The sequence below is a fragment of the Drepanopeziza brunnea genome (genome assembly GCF_022702325.1).
Source record: "Drepanopeziza brunnea f. sp. 'multigermtubi' strain 214-2 chromosome Unknown ctg1, whole genome shotgun sequence".
Lineage (NCBI taxonomy): Eukaryota > Fungi > Ascomycota > Leotiomycetes > Helotiales > Drepanopezizaceae > Drepanopeziza > Drepanopeziza brunnea.
Window position 1 is genome coordinate 1,832,946 of NW_027094064.1, and position 24,701 is coordinate 1,857,646.

Genomic DNA, 24,701 nt, shown 5'->3' on the forward strand with positions numbered 1-24,701 from the left:
TTTTTTTATTTTTTTGGATTTCTCTCTGTGTGTGTGGCTGGGTTTTATGATGATCTATCTATCTATCTAGTTCACTATCCCTACGAGCCAGCATGTGTTTTTCTTCTTCAATTTTTTTTTTTCCTTTTCATTTTTTTTTTTTTTTTTTTTTTTTTCGGTTCCAAGTTTTGGCTTTTAAGAGATGCGACCCGAGATGAGATGAGTCCTTTCCGCTCTCGGCGCGGCTCAGTCAGCGAGGCGCGTCCTCCTTGTCCTCCGTCGTCGGCTCGGCGTCGATCTTGATCTCGGGCGCCGTGAGCACCGCGGGCGGCGGCGGCGGCGGCAGCGCCTCGATGCTCTGCTTCTCGGCGCCGCGGACGTCCTCCGGGTCGGGGGTCTTCTTCCGGCGGAAGCTGGGCAGCTTCCTGTAGACGCGCCTGATGCTCCGGAAGAGGAGGATGACGGGGCGCATGACGAGGCGGGCGACGCGCTCGAACCAGGGGTCGGGGAAGAGGCGGATCAGGACGCCCATGGGCCAGGAGAAGGAGGCGAGGACGAGGCAGATGGCCCACTGGGTGCCGTCGATGCGGGTGATGGCGAAGGCTTCGCCGCCGATGTAGACGATGGCGATCTGGGCGCCGACCATGATGCAGTTGATGCCGATGAAGAAGAAGTTGTGCTGCAGGCCGGCGAAGATGTTGAACCGGTTGTCGAGCCGGCGGTTGTTGAACTCGTTGAAGATCTGCATCCAGACGAAGGTGTTGAAGATGACCGTGTTGAGCTCGAGCTGCTTCTCCGGGATCGACGTGTCGTAGGAGAGGATGGAGGCCCCGGCGAAGTAGAGCGTGAAGGTCACCGCCAGCTGGAAGATGGCCTGACCGATGATCATCTTCCACATGTTGACCGTGATGAGGGGCGCCTTCTTGCCCGCGGGCTTGCGGTTGAGGATCTCCTCCGTGGGGGGGTCGGTGGCGAGCGCGAGCGCGGCGAAGACGTCCATGATGAGGTTGACCCAGAGCAGCTGCACCGCTTTGAGCACCGACTCCATCGTCGGCGACTCGACGGCCGAGACGAAGGTCAGGGTTACGGCGGTGACGTTGACGGTCAGCTGGAACTGCAGGAACTTGGCGACGGCGTCGTTGACGGCACGCCCCCACATGAGGGCCTTGACGATCGAGGCGAAGTTGTCGTCCATGAGGATGATAGCGGACGCCTCCTTGGCAACCTCTGTTCCCGCGATCCCCATAGAGAAGCCGACGTCGGCGGCTTTCAGGGCGGGCCCGTCGTTGGTGCCATCCCCGGTCACGGCCACGGTCTCGTTCATGGCTCTGAGCCTCTGTACCAGGATCTGCTTGTCCTGTGGCGAAGAGCGAGCGAGCACTGCCAGACGCGGAAGCATGGCCGTCATGGCCTCGTCGGAAAGCTTGCGGAACTCGGGTCCTTCCATGACGATGTCGTTCTCATCGTGACCACTGACGATGCCGCACTCCTTCGCGATAGCTCGCGCGGTGACGACGTTGTCACCGGTGACCATGCGGACCTTAACACCGGCGAATTGGCACTTGGCGACGGCCTCCGGGACACCTGGTCGGACGGGATCTTGGATACCAACCACACCCGAGAAGGTCATGTCCGCGAAGAGCGGGTCGAAGTCGGCGGCGGATGGATCTGCGGCGGACTGTGTCCCCGCTGGGGGCCAGGACGGAAAGTCCTTGTAGGTAAGGCCGATGGTACGGAGGGACTTCTGAGCGTACATATTGATCGTCTCGGTGATTCGCTCCTTTGGCGCTCCAGAGATGTCCGAGACGGCTCCGGTAGTGACATCCGCGATGGATGAACAAGCCTCGAGGACAATCTCGGATGCTCCCTTTACGAAGAGTCGATATTGGTTACCATGTTTGATGGCGGCCCCCATACACTTCTTGTTGGAGTCGAAGGGGAACAGTTGAACGACCTCGACGTTTGCTCGCTCGTTGGAGAGCGTGTCCATGGCGAAGTGTTCTTTCGCGAAGTTCAGGAGCGCCATTTCAGTCTTGGATCCGATGAATGTGGGAACCCCGTCTTCGACACCCTCGAAAGCGGTCGAGTTGATGGCAATCGATCTGACAATCATCTCTTTCACATCCTTGGGGACCTTGGCGGAAAAGGTGCTGGCCGTGCTAGCGTCAAACTCATCTTTCCCGAACGTGCCTGCGACCACGGCCATCTTGTTCGTCGTGAGGGTACCGGTCTTGTCCGAGCATACCGTGGTGGCATTACCCATGACCTCGCACGCTTTGAGGATGCGAACAAGGTTGTTCTCCTTCATCAGACGAGTGGTACCGAAGGCGAGGGCCAAAGTGACAGCGAGAGGGAGACCTTCCGGGATTGCGACAACGATGACTGTGATGGCCGTAATGAGAATGTCGGTAAAGACGGAGGCCTTCTCAGACCCGGTTCTGGTATCGCCATCAAGTTGGCCGAGGAATCGGAACAACAGAACGAAGAAGAGCAGGGTTGCGGCACTGTCTACATTTAGTATGCGAGTAATCACATGAGAGAAGGGAAACTTACGCCGTTCCCAGCTTAGCGATTGCGGCGGCCATTTTCCCCAGCTTGACCTGAAGTGGCGTTTCTTCCGACTCGGTTCTCATCGACATCATGATCTTGCCAAAACTCGAGTTGACACCGACCGACGTCACAAGATAAGTGCCGACACCCTCCAAGACTTTGGCACCAGAAATGATGAACGGATCCAGGTTCTTGGGGTTGCTGTGGCCTTCTTCCAGGAGTCGAGATACTTGTAATCCACCTGTCTTCTTCAGAGAGTCGGATTCACCAGTTGCTGAGGATTCGTCACATTTCACATTGTGGCCCGAGATGAAAATCCCGTCTGCAGGTACTACGTCCCCAGGCTAAAAACAACATTAGCGGACGGGTAGGTTGCGGAGACGAAGTAGAGGCGTACCTCGAGATGTATCACATCGCCGACGAGGACGTCGTATATATTTATTACCGTGGAAGTACCGCTACGGATAGCCTTAACCTCACGATCCTCTTTCTGGATTGTCGCTGTCAGCACTGTTCAGGAGTCCCTCGGTTGAGGAGAGAGAGAAAACGAACCTTTGCATTAAGCTTCACAAAAGCCCTTTCCTTTTGCCAATCATTCAAACCTCCGACTATAACAACGACAAGAATGGCACAAATAATCGCTACACCTTCGACCCATTTCGTATCTTTTCCAGAATCTGATCCACCCTCGGAAGAACTCGAATCCGTCCGGAACGTCTCGTAGAGCTGATCGACTGTTAGCGGCTGAAAAGTCTAGCATAGTTTGCTGCGCTCACCCCAAGAGATAAACTGATGACTGCAGCACCAGTCAACACCAACAGGACTGTATCGTTGTAGGCCATCCACATCAATTTCCACAACGGCGTAGCCTTTTTCGCCGGAATAACATTTCTCTTAAAAATTCGTATGCGATCCGAGAACGACCCTGGTTGCCCGCCAGCAGACTCCAACGTTGATGGGTTATCATCGCCCTTGCCTTGTTGCGATCCGGCGACCTCGTCGAAAGTTACGCTGCCTTCGAGATCCCCCTCGTCGATACTCAGCCCGGACTCGATGCTCGTTCTCAAGCCGCGCTCGATGCCGCGCAGACCTCCCAAAGCCGTGAACGCCGCCAGGGATTTGGGGTTCAGCAACTTGTTCATCTGCCCCGGGCTGAACGCAAACTTGTTATTCTCGACCTCGAAGTCGGCCTCGCTCCCGGGATCTGGCGCTAAGGCATCCGCGTCCCCCACGGTTACACTGGAGGCCATACTGGCGCCTCCCGGAGTCGGAGGTGCTAACAATGTTTGATCACTTTGTGCGCTGAGGAAAGAGGTGTCTGACGGTGCTCGTTGACGGCCGGCGGATTTTTCGTCTTCGTCGTTTGGGACCTGGCCGGTCGTCAGCCTTGCACGGTAGGCAGCTAGACAGACTTTGAGCGGATTGTACTTACAGAGAGGCCGCCCGTTTGCGATCCTGGAATGCCTAAAGACATAGCGATGTCAGGGTAAAATTGGCACTGGCTTAGAGTGGGTTAGGGACTCGGGAGGATCGATGGTCGACCCCAGCTCCTTATCTATATGTTTAGGAGGTGCAGCGCAAAAAAAAAAAAGGGCGACGCGGTTGGAGTGGGCGTGGGCGCGAGACTCGTAACTCTCTATATGGTCAAAGAGAGCACAGCCCGGGGCTAAGATGGTTTGCCAGAAGCCAAGGCTCCAAAATGCCTCATTACCTGGAGAATACCGCCTCAGTACTTTCTAAGTACTACTCCGTACGTAGTACAAGTACTAAAAGGCAGGAGAGGTGGGTTCAGTCTCGAACTTGCCCTCGGCCGATAGGATGAACGAACCTGCAACACGGGAGGGGACTGAGTAATGGTCTCCTGCTGCAGTTTCCGCAGGGAGACAAAGAGAGCCAAGCAGACTATTGGAAATTTGCCAATGATCAGAGGCAGGTTGACAGTACCTTAGATGTGGATTTGACAGCTTGGGCCATGCTTAGCGAGGCCTCGCCAAGGGAGGCGAAGTAAACATAGCCCCTTCAGCGACTCCTTGGCACGTGATTAGAGTTTTGTAGAGGCAGGTTCGGGACAGCGATCCCTGCTGACATTGGCTGGATGTGGGTTCCGGTCCGTCGTTAAAACGATACAAGACCTCTGCCGAGCGGGTAGCTCGACAACAGGAGATGCTGCTGTTGTTGACATGTCAAGCTTACCATGCAAACAACAGCAAGTTGCGTTGTACCTAGGTACAACGGAAGTTCAACTACTCCGCAGCACGGAAGTCGGTGGCGCGTTCCCCAAGCTTTGAAAGCCATCTTCAAGGTCCCATCCCGAGGCCCACGTTGTCGGCGGAGCTTGATTACGTGACAGACCTCGGTTGGAGTGGTGGACAGGAAAATCAGGAGGCGGAAGGAATCGATGGATTCAAGTAGGTACTAGGCATCATGTGACCCTCCATAACGTCAACCCAGCTGCTCCCTGTGGGCGCAGAGCCTCAGCCGAAGGAGTGGCCAGTCCGAGTGCCTTCTCGCCAGGTGGAATTACTGCAATTACGCGTGCAATCTGTTCGCGGGCTCGTCGATCTGTTCCTGGAATTCTGATGTATCCTTGTCCAGCTGGCTTCAAGTACTAGCGCTGAGGCTGAGGCTACTCGTTTCTTGCCTCTTTGCCACTGTTTTGTTTTTGTCATTGTCTTGCGCGTTGTATGGGATAATTTGGACGTGGTGGCTGCTGGACTTGGGGCAGTACTTACTTGCATTGCTCTCTCCACAGTATGATGGCCGTGTACAGGCGAGGAGATGCTGCTGAGTATCCGCGGGGTATCATCGGTCATATAGGTACAGTCAGGATAACCATAAGCTTGGCCATATCTTCTCGGACACACAGAGTTGAGGATATACATCCCTCAATTTATCGGGGCTGTATCAGAATCAGACGATCGGCTGCCGCTGAGATTTGAATTCAGCCAACTATGAGCATTGTCGAACAAATATCAGTCCTTCCTCCAATGTGAAAACTTTTTTTTTCTCATTAGTGCTCTTCATTCGTCCCTCAGAAGATGTCCAGTCTCGCCCCTTGCAGCAACGATTTCGGCAAATGGAAATACCAGGAGCCGCCATTATTCCCCGCGTTGCAGGCATCCTCAGCGAATTCCTAGTGACGGTCCATTTGATACTCACAGCAGCGAGAAACAATTCCGCCTGTAGATGTTGAGCAATTATGCCGGTCGACGTTACATCAGGCTGACATTTTGATGCACATCGCGCTCGGTTGAGATGCGGGCAGCGGGCAGCTATCTGCTGATGCCAGCTTTACGGAGTATATAGGAGAGCATGCAATCGCCCATGTTTTCGATTCCGTTTGCAACGAAAGAAATCGTTCATATAGCAAGATCGCGCCGAATGGAGTCCATCAGCAAGGGAGATACCACTGGGCTGAACATGTCAGTAAGTAAAGATCTCTTCAAGCCCGGACAATTTCATCATGGAGTCAATCGAGTGGGGATGACCTTGATGAGAAGCGAGTTAGACGGCGCATGTATATTCGAATTGTCCCGACAGTCTTGTGCTTGTATCTTCTGTGCTTCATCGATCGGTAAGTGAGGGTGAGACTGACTCCGAATCACGACTAATGATGCGAATTTACAGAGCAGATATTGGGTATGACTTATGTCATCGAGACGTACGTCTGACGAAGCTCATTCGGGGATCGGGAATGCTCGAATCCAAGGAATGACCAAAGAGCTGCATCTGGCCGGTCGGTAACTTCAGGTTCAACTGGGCTCTCTCCATCTTCTACTTCTCCTACTTGGTAGTGGAAATCCCATCAAGCATTCTGCTCAAGAAGGTAGGAGGACGGTAAGCGGCGGTCGGAATCATCGCCGTGTTTACGCTGAATTCTGAAGATGCTACGTCCCGTCGCTTCGGCTGACTCCGGTCCGGCCTTGACTCTTGTCGCTACGCGACGTGAACAGCTCGCCCTTGGCTAGCTACAGCAGTCTGTACCTGCTTGACTCTCTCTTTTGTGGTTTTCCCTTGATGAAAGGTTTCTTTCTATGTGATCCATCCTATCTGTAGGGGAAGGGCGCATGCGACAGTAGCCCTCGCTACAGCACTTTGAATTGCTTTCTGGGGCCTTCTTGTATGTAACTCCTTAGCTTAGCACGTCGCCGTACCCCATGGGAGGTCCTAGGGCGGCAGGCTTCGCCTGCTACCCGCCCGACGTAAATAAATACAACAACAACAACAACAACTACGTCCCGTCGCTCGTCATCGCGTTTGGACTCGTCTCCATGTGCACGTCCTTTGTCAAAAATTATCAAGGCCTCTATGTCGCGCGATTCTTCTTGGGAATCACCGAGGGAGGCATGATGCCCGGGATGTGAGCAGCTTCTAACAAATATTTACAAATTAATTGTCCGTATTGCTGATGACAATGGTAGTGCTTTCTACTTATCTTTCGTCTACCGCCGCAACGAACTTCTCTTTCGGATAGGAATCTATGTTACAGGCGCGAAATTAGCTGGTGCCTTTGGCGGTCTGCTCGCCGCAGGACTGTCCCCCATCCCTGCCTGTAGGTGTTGGAAACGCCCTGTTATTTCCTTTTGCAATATCTCAGGATACTCAGGGATCTGCCTCACTCTTTGTTCCTCGAAAAGTAACTTACAAAAGGCGAGTGCTAACTTCATTAGGAGGTGCCTCAGGCGTGAAGATCCACGACTGGAGGAATATATTTTTCTTCGAAGGTCTCTTCACCCTCATTGTCTCCGGGCTCGGAATGCTTATTCTTCCATCTACCCCCGACAGGTGCAAGTTCCTTACCCCGAAAGATCGCTACATCGCCCTGGAGCGGATCAATCGCGAGCACAAGGAGTCGGCAAAGGAACCCACCACCAGACACCATGTGAAGCGCGCGATCTTTAACCTCGACAATCTCATATGTGCAATGGGTTGGTTCATTAATTTTCCGTGCAATCCTCCTCGCTGTTCCTGCCGACGATCCTCTCTAACCTCGGCTGGACCAATCTGAAAACGCAGTTCTACAGTGTACCACCGTACTGCATGGCTTGCCTGTTCGCCACCTTCGTTGCCCGCATGATTGACAAGTTTAAGCGCCGCGGGATCTTCATTGTTGGCGGAACGATCCTCAGCACCATAGGCTACGTCCTCCTGATAACATGCAAGTCGAACTCCGTGAAGTATCTGGCAGTGTGAGTGGTCCGCCTCCTCTACTACCACGGACGGTGCTTACTGATCACCTCGCCCACAGGTATTCAGTGCCGCTGGTGCTTTCCCCCAAGGCCCGGCATTTCTCGCCTGGGGTCTCAACAATGCCGCTGGCTCTTCGATCCGTGCTGTCAGCGGCGCTTTCATCGTCGCGCTGGGAAGCGGGGGTGCTTTTATCGCTACGTGGACATATCTTGAAGCGGACAAACCGGACTTCCATCGTGGGCACTACGTTTATTGGAGCCCAGCTTGTGACGTGCTCGCTGGCGTGTGTTGGCATTGCTTACAGCAAGTGGGAGAACGGGAAGAGAGGTAGGGGCGAGCGAGACGAGAGGGCCGTGGGGTTGAATGAGAAGGAAAGGATTGCGTTGGGGTATAGCAACCCCGAGTTCAGATATCACGAGTAGGGAATTGCGATGAGTTTGAAGTATATACTGGCTCATTACTCTGGCGAATGCTTTTTGAGGGTTACATACACGTATATATATATATATATATATATCTTGCAAATTGAACAGCACGGGTAGTTTTCCTGTACCAAGGATCCGAATTACAGAAAATGTGCTTCGAGTGATAACTAGAAGGAACCCAGCCACAGATACGACAGTCTTCCGGACGACTCTCTAAGTTGGTTTCAGTAATAGAGAATGGGGCCCAAGAGCTGCCCCATAATCGAGTTCCTCCAGCATGACTAGGAGAGAGCCAAAAAATCGACGATGTGGAAGAGAACCACGCCAGCAAATATTCGTATACAGAAGACAAGCGAGGCTCAACGCGAAGCCGAAAATTCACTCTGAAGTGAGAATCTGGAAGGTGATATATATCAAAACGAAATGACTACGTATCCAAAGCGAGGAGGAACTTCACCTTTGCTTCCCGAAGAACCTCACCTTTGTGACGCCGGTGCCAGTCAAGCTACGCCGGCCGATCACGTGGTACGCGGCCGATGCGCTAAAGAACTAGCGCGGAAATGAAGGTCTTTAGCGTTGCTCCCGCACCTGCCTACCTCTAGATCCTTCTCCAAACTACAACTCGACCAACCATTTACTGCATCACCTCTCCGCAGTACGACCACTTTTCCTGATCACGACTTTGGACCTCGCATCGCTTCTACAATTCTCTTATCGCGTCCAGCTGGAGAGGATGAAGAAAGAAATTCGGAAAACAAAAACATTGGCACAGGTAGGGGTATGGCGCTCGCTAATTGTTTGTAGGGCTGGAAGGTCAACACTCGATAGGGGCGCACGTATTTGTCTGTTGGATATGGATTTTGTGGCCGATAGATCAAATCCTGGAAAGGTCGACGAGGAGGATATAGGATTCTTGGAGTGACAGTGCGGAAAAGTTGTTCGCCAAGGAGGATATAGGATCCATGGAGGGACAGAATAGGAAGGAGCGGTTTTGTTCACCGAGGAGGATATGGAATTGATGGCTGGAGGATGACGTAGGGTTTATGGCTGGAAGATCGATACTAGAAACGACACTGGAAACGACACCGGAAACGACGCTCGAATTCGCCAAGGAGGATATAGGAGAGGCTCATGGCTGGAGGATGATATGAGGTTTATAGCTGGCTGGAAGATCGACATTGGAAACGACGCTCGAAACGACGCTCGAAACGACGCTCGAATTCGCCGAGGAGGATATAGGAGAGGTTCATGGCTGGAGGAGGATATGAGGTTTATAGCTGGCTGGAAGATCGACACTGGAAACGACACCGGAAACGACGCTCGAATTCGCCGAGGAGGATATAGGAGAGGTTCATGGCTAGAGGGGGATATGAGGTTTATAGCTGGCTGGAAGATCGACACTAGAGACGACACCGGAAACGACGCTCGAATTCGCCGAAGAGGATATAGGATAGGATTCATGGCTGGAGGAGGACGTAAGGTTTATGGCTGGAAGATCGACACTAGAGACGACACCGGAAACGACGCTCGAATTCGCCGGGGAGGATATGGATTTATGGATGGAGGGTTCGGAAAAGGCGTTCTTATTTGACGACGATGAGGATATTGTATTGGGGTTGGGAGGTCTGGAAAGGATTAGAGGATCTGGAATCGGCGGTCCTAAGGAGCATTCGCCGCTAAGGAGGATATAAAACGACGAAGAGGATCTGGAATCAGCGCCGACGAGGATATTGTATTGAGAAGTTGAGGATCTGAAAAGGGTTGGAGGATCTGGATTCGCCGCCGACGAGGATATAATACGACGCAAAGGACTTGGAAAAGGTTGGAGGATCTGGAACCGCCGCCGACGAGGTTTGATACGACGCATAGGACCTGGAAAGGCTTGGAGGATCTTGAATGGATTAGAGAATCTGGAATCGCCATCGACGAGGTATAATACGACGCAAAGGACTTGGAAAGGCTTGGAGGATCTGGAATCGCCACCGACGAGGATATAATATGACGCGGAGGATCTGGAATCGCCGACGAGGATATAAGATTGAGGGTTGGAAAGTCTGGAAAGGGCTGAAGAGGGGTGTAGGATCTGGAAATGGCGTTCGCGGAGGAGGACATGGTCTGCGTGCGGGTTGGAGGGGGAATGAAGGGAAGGGCGCTTGTGTTCGCCAGTTGGATATGGTCTTGGAGTAAGAGCAGTTTGTCAGAGGACGTTTCGATTTCGTGCTTGTTGCTCTTCAGTTCTGTATCGGATTGTCACATCAGGGACAGGTGGAGGAGGAGGAGGCAACCTTTCCCAACGTGCCATCTCATAACACGTTGGGTTTTACCGGTGCCTCCAAGATTTCAAGTTCATCTTTTTGGAATCAAAATCACTCATATCAACCTCGTCGTCGATGCTCGTGATATGTAAATGAATGTGCCAGGTCCGCGCGCGTATGTGATGTATGTACCTATATATATACCCAGAAACTACTTCGGCGTCATCACTCATACCTTCTCTATTTTCTCACAAGACATAACATACCATATAGAGAAAAATTCGGCACGAGCTATATAAATACCCGCTCTCATCCGCAAACACACACTGCTGATAACCATGGCATGTATGTAACTTACGCCGGGAAAACTCCCACTGCTGGATAAACACTGAATTCCATGTCGAAACAATCTCGGCAAAAGAACGTAAACTAACTGCCAGCCTAGGGTCTCCACCTCTTCGCCAAAAGACCTCGCCCTCGCCAGTAACATGGTGAGTTGTTCCCCTTCCCTGCACTGCCTCCCATATTGGGCCCCTTTCTTCAATCCACTGTACGAGTATAGCTCAATCGGCATGCAATACCCAGCCAAGCATTCAAGTACTCCTTCTTCTTCGAGCATTTCCCATCATGGCTATTTCCCAGTGCAAGACGATGCCTCGTTGATTACAGCAACGAAGGAATATAAATGGAATATAAACAGAGCGCTGGGCTGGGGTGGATGGGTGGATGGGATATATATCGAGAAGAGCAGTTCTTCAAGCTCGGTCTTGCGAATCAGGATGGTGTCATGTGGAGATCATACTATTTGAGACGGCGCCGGTCATGACACTACTCTGGCTCGAGTTTCACCTGGCACCTGTAAATAGGAGTTGGAGATGGACGTTTGTTGGCGCAGTTTCGCGATACTTCCTTTGTGTCACGTGGGAGGTCGACTTTGGGAGCCTTTGCAGCGGGCTGGAGCGGGTATTCAAGCTCGGCGCGTGCTGTATTGAAGTCGCCTCTCGCTTTACTGGTGATTCTGCAGGATGACATCTAGATAAGGCACATGGAGACAAATGATCGGACCATACGACGGGTTCTATTTTCGTAGAAATACCTATGCGAGCCTGAAAGCCTGATGCGGCACTGCCAACGCTCTCTCTCTCTTGAAGGCATCGATCTCAATGCCCTCTCGCCGCCGCTTTGACAAGCTTCATGGCATTTTCCTCCCAACCAGCAGCACCGCCATAGTCCTGAACCAAGTCTCGCACATCAACATCTTTGAAGGGAATCTCCCTCCGTCTACCGATCAATGCCGTGTTCCGAGTACTAGGAATACGCAACATCTCCTTCTCGACCTCCCATCCGCAGTCTTTTGCAAGCTTTGAGACCCAGGCGACGAGGGATGCGTACGCAGAGCTAGATGCTCCTGCATCTTTGGGAGGGGGAGCGCGGAAGCGAGAGCCACTGAGAGAATGGCTGCAGCAGGGTATCATCATGAAGGGAGATTCAGAAATGTTGGCCAGAATAGGTGTCCAAGGTGTGAGTTCATCGGCATGGTTGGAGACGATGAAAGTTCCCTTGGGGAAGACGCCGTTGTGAGTCCCTGAGATCTGAGTTGCTTGAAACTTAGAGACTAGGTCCGCTTCCTCAAAGGGCATTATCGAGGTATTGGATGCTGTACCGTTCTCATTATTTGTGGGCTCCCGCTCTGATGTGGGATTCGAGGTGGTTTGGATGACAGAAGGGATCAGCACGAGCTCCTTCAAGCTTTCTTGCGCTTTAGAACCCCAAGATGACCAGGACTTGCGTTTCCGCGCATCAAACCCCCAACCGACATAGCCCTCTTCAAGCAGGATGTGGACTAGGAGACCATTGCCACAGCCGATGTCAACGAAGCCTGGAAACTCCTTATCTTTGTACATTTCTGCCCATAGCTCGATCAAGAACGCGGCAATACCGAGATCCTCGAAGACGTGCTTTCCAGGATCCGTGCTCTCGACCCATGCCAGAACAATATTTCTTGCATATTTGACCTTTAGCCGTGCATACGTGTTCTGGACTACCGCTTGCGGTATGATCAAGTCATGATTGACTCTTTTGACGTATCCATTTAACGAGCCTTGTCCATGCTTATGGAGAACATGCAGAAGATGCATGGCTGTTCGCTCCAACTTCACTGACCGGGATTCCGATTCAAAGAGTGAGTAATGTATTGACAGTAAACCTTCTTCGGTTTGGGCATTGAAGGTGTGGAGAAATCCTATTCCTCGAACAGCCGGGTGGTAGAAGGGAGATTCTTGTGCGGATGAGATATGGGGCAGATAGGTGACCAGAGACAGAGCTTCTCCGGAATCCTTGACCTGCTCGTAAAAGTTGCATGTTTGATCGAGTGGCTTATCGACGGCCATATTCCTAGGTATCATAGTTCGAACCATCACTCTCTTGAGATCGTAACCTTGAAAATGAGTGATCTTGGGTTGAATGGTGGTTTCGATGGGAACGTTTTCGCCAAATGGACAGTCAAGAGATATGTCTGCTCTGAAAAGATGATTTGAATTGATATTGGGATTTCGAATGAGGTTCAGAATGACCTCTCTAAAGATTTCCGCGGGAAAAGTACAGGGGTGGCTGTATAGGGGAGTCCATATCTCGCCAGAATCTGATTTGAGGCATGGAGCCGTTCCAGGAAGGGCCGGCTCGGGTGTGAAACCCATAGTAGCGATGATTTAAAAAAAACAAACTTCCCTCTCCGGATTGACAAGTCGGATGAATGCCTTAGTTCCAAGATGGGTGGCTACTGGCGGCGCCCGGACAGTGTAGGTACCTAGGTCGACGTTGATCACGTGAGAATATTATTCGACGTTCCGGGTCTTTTGGGGCCCTGGAAGAGCAACAACGGCAGGGCTGGTTTCTGTTTATTTCATTTCATTTTAAATTCCAAGGAGAATATTAAGGGCGTATTCGTGCTCATGGTATAGGTATTATCTTGAAATCAATGAAGTCAATGCGGCTCAAACCATATGACGCTAAGAGTTCGGCTAGGCTGCCCCGCTAGCGCCCACAAAGAAATGCAATTCTTCTCAATACAGCTTGATTGACGACGACACGACAACTACGCCAAACGACGACACCAACACCTAACCACGTCGCAGTACTCCAGCAAAAATGCGTACCTACGATGATACCTTCTCCGGCGAGAAGATCTACCCTGGAAAGGTACGATAATTCGTTCCGCGCGTCGCCAGTTTGGTGGCGAGTAAAAGATGATTGAAGGAGAAGAGCACGTTGGCGATGGAGATCTGGAGATCTGGGCTCTTGAAGGGAAATGAAGAATGAAGTGCTGACGGAATGTTTTACAGGGCAAGCTCTACGTCCGTGGAGACTCCAAGATCTTCCGCTTCCAAAATGGAAAGACCGAATCCCTCTTTCTCCAACGAAAGAATCCCCGCCGCATCGCCTGGACTGTCCTTTTCCGCAGACAACACAAGAAGGGTATCTCTGAGGTATGGCACATTCTGCGATTTAATTTGGCGCAAGAAGATGCATACAGGGCCGGATGACAGGTTGGAGATCCGGTGCGGTGGATGAGGGCTAATCATACTCTCGACAACAGGAAGTTGCGAAGAAGCGATCCCGCCGAACTGTCAAGTCTCAACGTGCCATCGTTGGTGCTTCCCTCGACGTGATCAAGGAGCGACGAAGCCAGAGACCCGAGGCACGAAGTGCTGCTCGCGCAGCTGCCATCAAGGAGGGCAAGGAGAAGCGAGCTGCTGCTCAGAGCGCAAAGAAGGCTGAGAAGGCGAAGACTGCTGCTAGTGCCGCCAAGGGAGGACTGAACTCGAGAGTCACAAGCAAGATGGGTGCTAAGGGTGCGCCAAAGAAGGTCCAGGCCACCACCCGTTAAGTGCTTTGGGTTTGGGTTTCATGCTGTTTTGTGGGTTATTTGAGGGCAGGACTGCGCATGGATGGCATATGGGCTTTGCAAGGTCTTGAACGATAGCTTACAAAATGCAAAGCGGCTCGTCATGACTATGGCTCTGGGACATTGGTGCTCTGGATTATATAAGGTTTGGGGTATTTGATCGTGATGGGGTATCAGGACGGATCAGTCGAGAAATGTTTCAAGCGCAAGTGCACACCGATCTATGATCCCATTGGGCCCTCAAATTCTGGTTGAAATGCTACACATTGACAGTCCATTTGTAAGCGCTATAGAGTTCCTTTTGCTCGCTCTTTCTATGGACATTATTCATTTACACAACAAGTCAACCCCCAATCGATATGGAGACCAAGGATAGGTATGCGATATCACCAAGTCCATTCTTTCCGGCCTGTCTGCACAGTAATGCAGACTATTCTCCCCTAGAGATGAATATCCTCATTGCCTACGGCCGATTCTCAGGGGACGCGGGCTTGTAGGACTATATCTGGTAACTATATCTGGTAGAACATGCCTTGTTCGTTAATCAGCTTGTATCTATCTATATGAACACTCTGCCGGACTGTATGTACAATTTGAGTTGATCGGCCACCCCTTGGCTGCAGCACATCATACCCCCGTCACTCGCTTGTTGAAGGGAAATTCTTAGACATCAATTGCACCTCAATGTGTCTCTTACCACTTTTATTGTTTCTTTACAATAGCGATTACAGTATAGAATCTGAGCGAAGCATACCTACTATTGATACAATTATTTTACAAGCTAAATAGATAACCAAAGTTCTCTTCAATATGTGATGGTATGTAGTAATAAAGTCAATTAGTCGAGTATATAATGCAACACAGCTTGGCCCTACATAGAGTTAGTTCTAACGAGTCTGTCGGGTATGGAGTGAAACCCACAAAGGCTCATGTCTTGTAAGCAGCAATGCCTGTACGCCTCTCCGAATCTCTCTTCTATGTCCTCCCCATCAAATGCTCCCTCGCCTCCATCAACGCCTTTCCCAGCCTGTTCTCACCCCAGTGCTCTCGATTACTCATCGCCTCCTTCTCTGTATATTCAATTCCCCACACGCGGTCCTTCGAAGCCGCCTCAACCAACAACCTCTCACCCGTAGCCAGCAACTTGTCCTTCAACTTCGGGTTCTGCTCGTACTTTGCAATCGAGCCCGCCAGCACCACGCTGCTCTTGACCTCGTCCCAGCTCTCGGGATCAAACCCGTTGACCAGCTTGCCGAGAGACTTCTGTTCCTTGGGCGTGGAGGCGGCGAGGACCTTGGCCTGGGTCGTGCCGTCGTAAAAACGAGCCGCTTTGCAGTAAATCATGAATTAAACGCTAAGCTACTAATCTCAAATAGGATAAGAACCTGAGAGATAGGGGTTTCCATCAAGGAAAAGCGATTGGTACCGTGTTGTCGAAGGGGATCCCGATAAAGATTGCAAATACGCGTGAAGTCTACATCCCATTACTGGAGGGAGAGAGGGGTTTTGAGGGTACGAAGATGCATTTACGGTACGAACGCGACAATGTCATCGTGGATTATATTTTCTATTTATCTAGCGACAAACCCAGCCCCAAGAGAGCGGTACGCTTCTCATGAATCCCGGATTTCGGTTGAGACTTGCAGATGCTCGTTCCAACTGATGTGGTAAATGCCAATGGCTTGGATTCATGGTCTCAATGCTATGATACAAATCACAACCTAAAAGAATATACGACCGAAACTGTTTAATGGGGAGGAATGGGGTATCGAAGGAACTCGTGGAATTCCAAGCATTGAAAGTTCCATCCCATAGAATATATGATGCTCGAAACGTCTTCTAGCTCTGCAATATACCTGGAAGGGAGTGGCTCTTTAATAGAAATTAGCTACTACTATTATATTATTTGTCAGTATACTCCGATTCGTCTTTCTATTCTCCGCCAGCAAGTACATGTCATGTGAGACCACAATCCCAACGACGCGTGACAGTGTCCGAGTCGGGAAGTAATATAAATACTGCTCAAGCAATCGGTCTTGCTCGTCTTCTCTGTAACCTCCCATTATGAAAGTGACTCGAGAGGCCAGACAACGGGGTACTTGTTAATTGTGTGAGTTTTGAATTGTTGTTCTTCTTCTCATTGTTCTTTCGTGTGGGACTACATTAGCGAAGTCTCTGGTGTATCTGATGTCTTTTTGAATATCCAGGTTGATTTCTCTCCCTTTATTACGGACGTTCTCTCTCTCTCTCTGTCTCTCTCGGGAGCCGAAACATCTTGGGACCCAGGCGATGGTGGATTGCAATCACTTATTTACTCAAGAGGCGGCCCAAGCCAAATTTATTTACAGTAAGTATCGCCAGCTCGGCCTCCCCCCTCCGCAACAAGCTTCACGGCAGCTCTCCCCATCTATACTGGGCCCAGCTAAACGGCCCCTCGACCAGCGTCCATAGCCTCTTCCCGGCATCCCCCGCCGCGGCTCCGACTCCCACGTGGACAGGCAGCAGGTGCTCAAAGCTCGGATGCGCGCCCCTGGCATCCTTCCGCTTCAACAGCGCAATCATCTTCTCGTCCCTATCCCCCTCTCCCTCCACCGCCTCCCTCAGCGCCTCGTCAAAGCTCTTCGCATACGGCTGCACGTCGTCGAAGCCGAAGCGCATATCCCTCAGGTTGTGCACCGCCATGCCGCTCATGATCAGGCAGATGCCCTCGGAGCGGAGCGCCGAGACGGCGCGGCCCAGCGCGAGGTGCTGGGTCGGGGACTCGGTGGCGAAAAGCGAGACCTGGATCACGGGGACCTGGAGCGGGTTGGTGAGCGGGTCGAAGGCGACCTTGAAGGAGGCCCAGACGCCGTGGTCCAGGCCGCGCCGGGTGCCCGAGACTTGGATGTCATGCTTCGTCAACAGCTCGATCACGTGCTGCGCTATCGGGAAGGAGCCCTTGTTCGGATAGGTCTCCTCGTAATAATGCGAGGGAAAGCCGTAGAAACTTGTTTCGCCCTTGAGTTAGCAAGATACAGTTATTGATCAATTTTTTGGGGGAGACGAACTCGTAGATCAGTTCTGTATCTTCGAAAGTATTGATCTCGATAGCGTTGGGCTTGGCTTGCCAGTGGGCAGAGAAGACGACGACGGCTTTGGGCTTTACCCTCTGCGTGATCTCGCGGCCGATCTCTTGCAGTTTCGGGAAGACGGGGTGGTCTTTTTCGTACATGATATTTGGCTATTCCCTCCGACCTTTCGTCAGCAACTGGAATATAACTAGCCATTGTAGAGTTGATAGAATCCGTGGACATAGGTTATGGGACGGAGGACTTACGCCTCCATGACTGAGGAAGTAGACCGGTGTTCGGCTCGTCGTGGACATGTTCGCTGGTGCAGGAGATGTGTTTGTTTTGGAGTGGGAGTTATCGGATTTGCTTGTTATAGGTGGTACCTCGTTATTGTGAGGAGGCGTGGCAGTGGGAGCCGGACGATTACCTAAAGGCAAGAGGCGGGAGAGGAGGGTGCGAGGAGTGGTGAACATGCGAACGTTGGGGGAAAGGAGGATGGCTATTGTTAGAATGAAGACGGATACTATGAATGTGAGGAAGCGGAAGGAGAAGAAATTCATGGAGATGGAATGGATAGGTGTTGATGGATATTGGATGGATGATGTTGTTGATAACCGTCGGTTGGAAGCGAGGCTTAAATAAGGAAAGGTGAAAGTAACGAGAGGTGGGATCCGAGACAGGGTGTGATTGGTAACTCGTGAGTTTGGAATGGGTCAGCGAGTCTTAATCGTGCGATGAAGGATTAATATGCATTCGGCCTCATATTAATAATCTTTCTGTTTTAGGAAATGCATTCGGCCTCATATTAATAATCTTTCTGTTTTAGGAAGTTCGTATATCGGGACGTTGTAGAGTTGTGGAATGACTTTTCTTGCTCTTTTGATTTCTAATCCATCGAGATATCTAGGACTGTCTTGCCTTCGTCTGTCGCTGGGTGCTACCCTGCCCTTTGCCTTTGACCATGTACCACCCTACGGTAGCCGTGAATACAGTCACTAAAAACACTAGCAGAATCGTATAGCCACTGATACCGTCATTTGCCATTGGTCCATCTAGTCAAAACTCAGGCTTGTCTCCTACAGCCGGTATCCTCGAGTTCAGATATTTCTCTACGTCGTCGATCTCCTCCGGAAGAGCCGAATGTTCCAGTCCCCTTGAGTCCGTGAGCGAGCATTTATAAGCTGGTACAAATAGAGTTCACTTACGGATACATCTTCAGATCCACTTTCCAGCCCCCTTCCTTCAAAACGTCCGCAGACTTCTGACCACGCTGAGGCGAGACGATCGGGTCTCTGTCACCATGCCCCATGAAAATTGGCGTGTCCTTGTTCGGGCTGTCGCTCGGGACAAAGTCCTTGACTTTCTTGTTGAGCAACAAGTAGCAAGAGAGGCCGAAGATGCCTCCCAGCTTCGTAGGGGCTGTGACGCCGGAGAAAATGGACATGGCGCCGCCTTGGGAGAACCCTCCGATGACAATGCGTTCGGAAGGTATGCCAGCGTTGATCTCGGAGGCGATCAGGCCGTGGAAGTACTCGCGAGATTTGAGGATACCTTTCTCGTCTTCGCCTGCGGCGTCGGTGCCGAACTCAATCTATATAGCCTTCCATCAGCATATAGCTTACAGAGTATCGAGGATTCGAGTGTGCAGAAAGTGTGTCTTACGATATCATACCATGCTGGCATAACGTAGCCTCTGTTCTGTTTTCCGGTCAGTTCTTGTTGACGAGGAAAACGAAGCTATGGGACATGGACTTACCACTGTGATTGGGATAGAAGGCGCATTTGGGAAGATGAACTTGACCTCCTCGAACTTTTGTCTGCGGCGCCAGTTCTCTGCTAGCGAGACCCAGCCCGCTCCGCTGTCACCAAGACCATGGGCCATGATGACAGTAGCTGTGTGCTTCTTGACGGCGGGGATGATGAGGGAGGTCGGTTTCGACATGTTGCTTGCGGTTGTTATTTTGTGATGTCAGGTTTGGGAAGAAGAGGCGAAGAGTAGAAGGGACTTTGAACAGTCAAGATTGGCAACCAGTGAAAAGACCCAGTTTCCGTTCGTGAAGTACAGACTGCCAAAGATGCGACTCAGAAAGAGAAGTCGGAGCTGCTTCGGGGTCTCTGGTGGGGTGCCGAAAGGCTGCAGGGGCTGTTTCCATATCGTTATCGGGTCTTGGGTCCCGTTGTATTCGCAAGGGGTCTGAAGACGACGACGACAACAACAACAAAACCAAGAAGCATCCATCCTAGCATCACAAGTCAATGTATTCCATCTCTCTCATCAGCCCTGTCCGTCTTTACCTTCGCCGTACTGCGCCAATCTACCTCCCAATATCCTGCCCATGCGAATCGCCGCATCCAACTCCCTAGAGTAAACAAACGAATCGAAACATCCCCGAGGCCTCGGACAGAGGGAATATAACCCCCCCAAAACAGAGCTAAAAAACATGTCTTTCGGAAGCCAGCCGCCTAGCCCATCGGCCCTCCCTCCCATCCCCGGCTCACCGACCTACTCCTACGCCAGCACCTCGAACCTCATCGCCAGCTCCTTCAACCTCCCTCTCCCCCCGCCCCCGCGGGCTCACGCCGTGCTTAACAAGTCGGACCTCGAGGCCTCGCAAACAGCCTATACCGACCTTCTCTCCTCCGCCAAGGCCTACCGCCTCGCTCTGGCTGCGCTCTCCGTCTCGGCCTCCAACTTCGGCTCTGCGCTCGAAGCATGTGCGCGCCTCAAGGAAGCCCGTAGCGACGTGATGCCCTCCTCGGCCGCGGCATCCATGACCAACAGCTTCTCCGCGAAGAGCAGCTGCACAGCGGATAGCCTAATGGCGGCAGCCGGCGTGCATCAGCTCGTGGGGAACCACCAGCAGATCCTGAGCGAGACGGTGTATCGGAGTTTCGAGGTGCCGTTGCTGCACGACTTAGATCAGTGGCGGCGGCGCATGGAGGAGGAGGAGGGAGCCTATCAGCGGGAGGCAAAGAGTATGAGCAAGGAGATTCGGAAGATGGAGAAGGAGGGGTTGAGGCTCCATAAGCAGAGGAAGAGGGACGTGGGGAAGTTCAGGGAGCATCTGGTGCAGCTGACGGGGAAATTGGACGCGTTAACGGGGTTGAGCGGGGGTCATAGTCGCGGTTTACTCAGGGATTGCCAGGAGATGAGCAAGGGGATTGTGGAGTGTACCGCTGGGCTTGTAAGGGCAGAAATTGATATCTTCGAGGCGCTGGCGAGAAAAGGGTGGAACGGAGGAGGGCTAGACGATCTATTGGAAAAGGGGAGGGATCTTTTTGCGAATGAGGAGCTGGGGGGTGCAGATGCGCATCCAAATCACGCGGCCAAGATTTTCAGTATATTGCCGCAGAACAGGAGCATACTGGCGGGCGAGGACGGCGCAGCTGGGCCGCCGGATATCATGCATTCGAGGAGTGATAGCTTGCTGGTTGGTGGAATGCCGTACCAGAGTCTCACAGGAGCGATTTCGGGGGCTGGGGATACGGATGTGAATAGCATTTTCTCGGAGAGGGATATGCCCAGTTCGGGACTACTGAATCGACCGAGGGCTGTACGGCCTTTTTCTCCCACGTCAGGAGAAAGGGTTAACGATCCACTGGAAGACTACGGAAAGCCTGCTCTGGAGGTACCTGAGAGCGAAAGCGAAGAAGAGGATGCTGCAGAGGAACAGGAGAGAGTCGAATCTGGCTCTGGGAAGACAGTTTTACCGGAGGTCACGGTGCCTGAGCACGAATCGGCTACAGAAGAAGGGGAAAGTGCTGACTCGAAGGAGACGGACACGCGGCAGAGTGATAGTGGACAAAGTGTTAGAGCCAGGGAACGCAGGTGGAGTGCTACGAGTGATGAGTGTTGTGTCTGAATAGGGGATGGTCTGAGTGGGAGGTAGAGCGTCCTTTTTTGGTATAGAATACCCCGGTAGTGGTGCTACTTAGAGTTATGAGACTTTTGGCTGATTGTATGTCCCGTAGGACTGTGGTGAGGGTCATCAAGTGTTTCCTGCACAAAATTGCATGTCACAAATAGCACCTGTGAGGTAGATAAGTAAGTCCTTGGCGTTCTTGACATCGGTATACACTGTCTCGTTATTCCCTTGCCATAGCCTCATGCTGAACGCCACGCTATCGACAACCAGCCAAACGGTGTAATCCAATTACGCTTCCTCGCTTGCCCTCCCCCTCTACAGTGACCCCTTACTCCTGGTTCTCCTTCTCAATCCCCATCCAGTCAAAGAAATTGAGGAAGAATATCACCCTCCAGTAGAAATTAGCACGCGCCCAATCAAACTCCCCCTGATCAGTCCTGGGGATCACGCTGCCAAAGATATCTTCAGTCAGCCACCCGATGAGAGGGATGCTGGAAACAACTTTCTTCGTCATAGATTGCTGCGGCAGGTAAGCGTTCTCGGCAGGAAGGAGTTGCATGCGTTTGGCTGTGGGGATTTTGCGGCAGTAGAGGAGGTCGCCAGTTTCTTGGTCGCTGGCTAGCTGCCCGATTACTGTGCCGGATGAGAAAGAGGAGGCTATGGTACCGGTGTCCATGGTTTGAGAGGATGTGTGCGAGCCTGTGGACGAGGAAGAGCTAACCTCGCGCATTTCGAGTGCAGTTTGTGATAGAGGGAGGTTAGAGAATGGACGTCTGGCCGAGCTGGCGTTAAAGCCTGATGTCGTACCCAGACTTTGCGCTTGGTATCTGCTTCCCCCTGGTGTCCGCGAATTCCCTCCGCCTGTTATAGTGACCGGTTCGTCTGATGTTGGTGGTACGCCCCGGTAGAGCTCAGCGTAGACCAGGTGGCCCATAATATTCTGTGGTGACGACTCTACGGCGATTTCTGCTGCTTCTGCGGACTCGAAAGTGACTTTGATCCAGTGCTCTCCTCCTGCGAACTTCAACGCTTTGGCCTTCTCCTCCATGGTCAAGGGTTTCCGGCGAAGGGAGGCTTGGTCTCGGAGGTCAGTTTTGTATCGCCGTTGCTCGATGGGTGCGTCCCGAGGGTAATCTTCGCAGATCCGTCCAGCTAGATTTTCGTACTCCCTGATAACAGCATATTGCTGCGTCGAGTCGAATCCCCTTAAGATGACTTCCGTAGGTTCCTTGTGAGGTTCCTTCTTCGAGAAGCGCGAAGGTCCTGCATTTCCATCGATTTGCGCCAGGGGTGCTCCAGAGCTGAGATTTGGTTGGGAGATCGAGGCCGAGAGCGAGGTTTTGCGCTGAGGTAGTTCCGGCAGTTCGGTAGCTTTTTGGGCGAAGAACTGGGAGAAGATCGCGTCGGCGGCTACCAATGTAGGATCCTCTCGTTTTGCTGCGGGTGTGCCTGTCCTCGATCTCGAGCGCCTGGTTGATTTTCCAAAAGAGCCTGTTTCAGGGACCGTCCTGCGCACGCGCGATACGGTTGGGTTGCCATCGTTGCTGAAGAACTCGTTGTTAGGATCGAAGAAGCCAGGGAGGATTGGGATCTGGTCGGCCATTGCGCTGAGCAGAGAGAAGTAGGTAGATGGGTGAGTCTGTTAAAAGTGCTTACCCAGGATAGTACATGCCATATGGTCTAGTAACACCGTCGTCGCCAGTGAAAAGCTCGTCCTCTGGAACATTATGTAAGATCAGGGGCGGCATGCTGTCTAGGCTGTTTCGTGGTCAAGGATTGGTCAGGCTTCGGTGGGATGGAATGGAATGTGGACGCAAGGGCAGAGAAAGTATCGAGACGCTTCTGGAGGTTTGGTTTTTTGCTTCGGGTCGCTTTCGACTTCAGGTCAACACGATCGTTCGGGCAACAGATCTTGGCAGCGGGAGGAGGGGCAGGGGTCGGCTAGGAGTCGGCCGTCGGCGTCGGGCAGCTCGCCTGAGCTTTGAAGAGCTCAACGTCATGTCATCCATCCATCAACTGCGATTTCAATAAAGAAGTCGCCTACGCTTCATGATGTTTCGATTCGTAAGTGGGCATGTCTAGAAATTTTTTTGCGTAAAAGGCATGAGAACAGATTAAACCAAAATTCTAATCAGAAAACCTCCACAGCACAAAACCAAAGATGTGATCACCCTTTTCCACAAGGCGAGCTCGCCAGCTTCCATGAAGGTCAACTCTCTCCTCAAGCAAGTATCTGCCAACGCCAGCGAGTATGCCACCCAAGACCAAGCCAGCGATCACTCTAGGCAAAGCAAGCCTCAACGCCCCGAGTTCGAGCTCGAAGTCACCGAGGAGCCCCCTACCACAGACCAGCTAAAGAGCATCCTGGAATACGTCGGAGCTCAGAAGGCGGGCACGATCATCAAGGGTGCCAGAGACGAGGCGGATGCGATGAAGAAGCTGAAGGAGAGCTCGGAAAACTTCCAGGCCCCTGTCGTATGCTCCCTGAGGTTCTGGGTCTGAAGGATTTGACTAATGGCTTTGTAGACAGTCGATTGGGCGAATGGAAAAGCGGTTCCTGGTGCGAATGAATCGGAGATCTTGAAAATGATTGACAGTCTGCCGAAATAAGAGATAACGATACCACTACATTGTAGCACTCCCATTGAGGCATGCATGGAGTGACGGGGTCGCAATGTGTAAAAGCAGCTGAGTATGGCGTACAATGCAACAATGATTGACCATGGCATTAAATGCTGCCAAAAATGATCAGTAAAAAAGGTGGGTAGTACTCTCGTTGGTCTTTGCTTGATATATTTATGCGTTAAGGAGCCACTCCGAAAGCCCATGTTTTTGCCGAGATGCTTGCCTTGAAAATTGAGATTCAATGTCCAACCTCTCTGCCGTGATACACTATTTCATTGCGCCTCGGCAGGGCGGGTGAAGAGAATAAGAGTCTGGAGTTCTGTATGCCGCTTCGCATCCTTTTATCCTCAATGGCATAGTTGAATCTGCGCTTTACATCAACAGCGAGGGCTTTTACGCCCCCGGGGACAAAGAGGTGGAACCATGGTTGAGCCTCTTTACTGTATGAATTCGCGTCATTTATACAAAGAGTTGATAGTGAGATGGAGATCTCTCTATTGTCCCACCGCCGACCGCAAAGCCGTCGTGCCTTCTCTGTGGTTCTGTAGACATTCATTGAGAGTTCTGTACAGCTTGGACCAGGTAGAGAGGTGAGATTGGCGCTTATTCACTTGTCTAGAGCGAGCGTAAATTTTTTTGGTAGCGCCTATTCAACTCGTTCCTTTCGCCTGTAAGAAGCGACTCCATCCCTTTTTTTCTCTTTCCGTCCCAAATACAATCTGCCCCTTCCACTCTCCATTTTTGTACTCCCATTGCTCTGGCTCTTCAATCTGGTGTTGAACATGTCTTTCCGTCCACAACACTACAACTACCAACCCCATCCCCATCTTCACTTGGACGCGTCGAGCTTCTTCGAG

General features: G+C 51.8%; 10 protein-coding genes across 12 annotated transcripts; 3 read left to right on the forward strand and 7 right to left on the reverse strand.

Annotated features, from left to right (window-relative positions):
• Positions 1 to 229: 229 nt before the first annotated feature.
• Positions 230 to 4,003, reverse strand: L3040_000287 (uncharacterized protein; the record flags this gene model as incomplete). Its single annotated transcript, XM_007297390.2, has 6 exons — positions 230 to 2,483; positions 2,533 to 2,873; positions 2,927 to 3,019; positions 3,082 to 3,255; positions 3,306 to 3,899; positions 3,962 to 4,003. 6 exons carry the CDS (start codon positions 4,001 to 4,003, stop codon positions 230 to 232), a joined length of 3,498 nt encoding a protein of 1,165 aa, XP_007297452.2.
• Positions 4,004 to 9,501: 5,498 nt separating this feature from the next.
• On the reverse strand, positions 9,502 to 10,256 carry L3040_000288 (uncharacterized protein; the record flags this gene model as incomplete). Its single annotated transcript, XM_066155091.1, has 2 exons — positions 9,502 to 9,769; positions 10,096 to 10,256. 2 exons carry the CDS (start codon positions 10,254 to 10,256, stop codon positions 9,502 to 9,504), a joined length of 429 nt encoding a protein of 142 aa, XP_066013148.1.
• A 1,303-nt stretch (positions 10,257 to 11,559) lies between these two features.
• On the reverse strand, positions 11,560 to 13,095 carry L3040_000289 (uncharacterized protein; the record flags this gene model as incomplete). 3 transcript variants are annotated; one of them, XM_007297388.1, is made up of 1 exon in its annotated part: positions 11,560 to 13,095. In XM_007297388.1, one exon carries the CDS (start codon positions 13,093 to 13,095, stop codon positions 11,560 to 11,562), a length of 1,536 nt encoding a protein of 511 aa, XP_007297450.1. The 3 variants fall into 3 exon arrangements, with proteins under 3 accessions (XP_007297450.1, XP_066013150.1, XP_066013149.1); XM_066155093.1 differs by having other exon boundaries at positions 11,560 to 12,789; XM_066155092.1 differs by having other exon boundaries at positions 11,560 to 12,303.
• A 451-nt stretch (positions 13,096 to 13,546) lies between these two features.
• On the forward strand, positions 13,547 to 14,285 carry L3040_000290 (60S ribosomal protein eL24; the record flags this gene model as incomplete). The annotated part of the gene is made up of 3 exons (XM_007297387.1): positions 13,547 to 13,597; positions 13,741 to 13,884; positions 13,995 to 14,285. The coding sequence occupies 3 exons, from the start codon at positions 13,547 to 13,549 to the stop codon at positions 14,283 to 14,285; spliced, it is 486 nt and encodes a 161-aa protein (XP_007297449.1).
• A 993-nt stretch (positions 14,286 to 15,278) lies between these two features.
• L3040_000291 (uncharacterized protein) lies at positions 15,279 to 15,647 on the reverse strand (the record flags this gene model as incomplete). Its single annotated transcript, XM_007297386.1, has 1 exon — positions 15,279 to 15,647. One exon carries the CDS (start codon positions 15,645 to 15,647, stop codon positions 15,279 to 15,281), a length of 369 nt encoding a protein of 122 aa, XP_007297448.1.
• A 1,044-nt stretch (positions 15,648 to 16,691) lies between these two features.
• L3040_000292 (uncharacterized protein) lies at positions 16,692 to 17,667 on the reverse strand (the record flags this gene model as incomplete). The annotated part of the gene is made up of 3 exons (XM_007297385.2): positions 16,692 to 17,289; positions 17,351 to 17,523; positions 17,620 to 17,667. The coding sequence occupies 3 exons, from the start codon at positions 17,665 to 17,667 to the stop codon at positions 16,692 to 16,694; spliced, it is 819 nt and encodes a 272-aa protein (XP_007297447.2).
• Positions 17,668 to 18,409: 742 nt separating this feature from the next.
• On the reverse strand, positions 18,410 to 19,295 carry L3040_000293 (uncharacterized protein; the record flags this gene model as incomplete). The annotated part of the gene is made up of 4 exons (XM_007297384.1): positions 18,410 to 18,506; positions 18,559 to 18,944; positions 19,016 to 19,051; positions 19,110 to 19,295. 4 exons carry the CDS (start codon positions 19,293 to 19,295, stop codon positions 18,410 to 18,412), a joined length of 705 nt encoding a protein of 234 aa, XP_007297446.1.
• A 499-nt stretch (positions 19,296 to 19,794) lies between these two features.
• On the forward strand, positions 19,795 to 21,216 carry L3040_000294 (uncharacterized protein; the record flags this gene model as incomplete). Its single annotated transcript, XM_007297383.1, has 1 exon — positions 19,795 to 21,216. The coding sequence occupies one exon, from the start codon at positions 19,795 to 19,797 to the stop codon at positions 21,214 to 21,216; it is 1,422 nt and encodes a 473-aa protein (XP_007297445.1).
• A 331-nt stretch (positions 21,217 to 21,547) lies between these two features.
• On the reverse strand, positions 21,548 to 22,967 carry L3040_000295 (uncharacterized protein; the record flags this gene model as incomplete). The annotated part of the gene is made up of 2 exons (XM_066155094.1): positions 21,548 to 22,826; positions 22,876 to 22,967. The coding sequence occupies 2 exons, from the start codon at positions 22,965 to 22,967 to the stop codon at positions 21,548 to 21,550; spliced, it is 1,371 nt and encodes a 456-aa protein (XP_066013151.1).
• Positions 22,968 to 23,271: 304 nt separating this feature from the next.
• L3040_000296 (uncharacterized protein) lies at positions 23,272 to 23,829 on the forward strand (the record flags this gene model as incomplete). The annotated part of the gene is made up of 3 exons (XM_007297381.1): positions 23,272 to 23,283; positions 23,368 to 23,694; positions 23,746 to 23,829. The coding sequence occupies 3 exons, from the start codon at positions 23,272 to 23,274 to the stop codon at positions 23,827 to 23,829; spliced, it is 423 nt and encodes a 140-aa protein (XP_007297443.1).
• Positions 23,830 to 24,701: the final 872 nt, after the last annotated feature.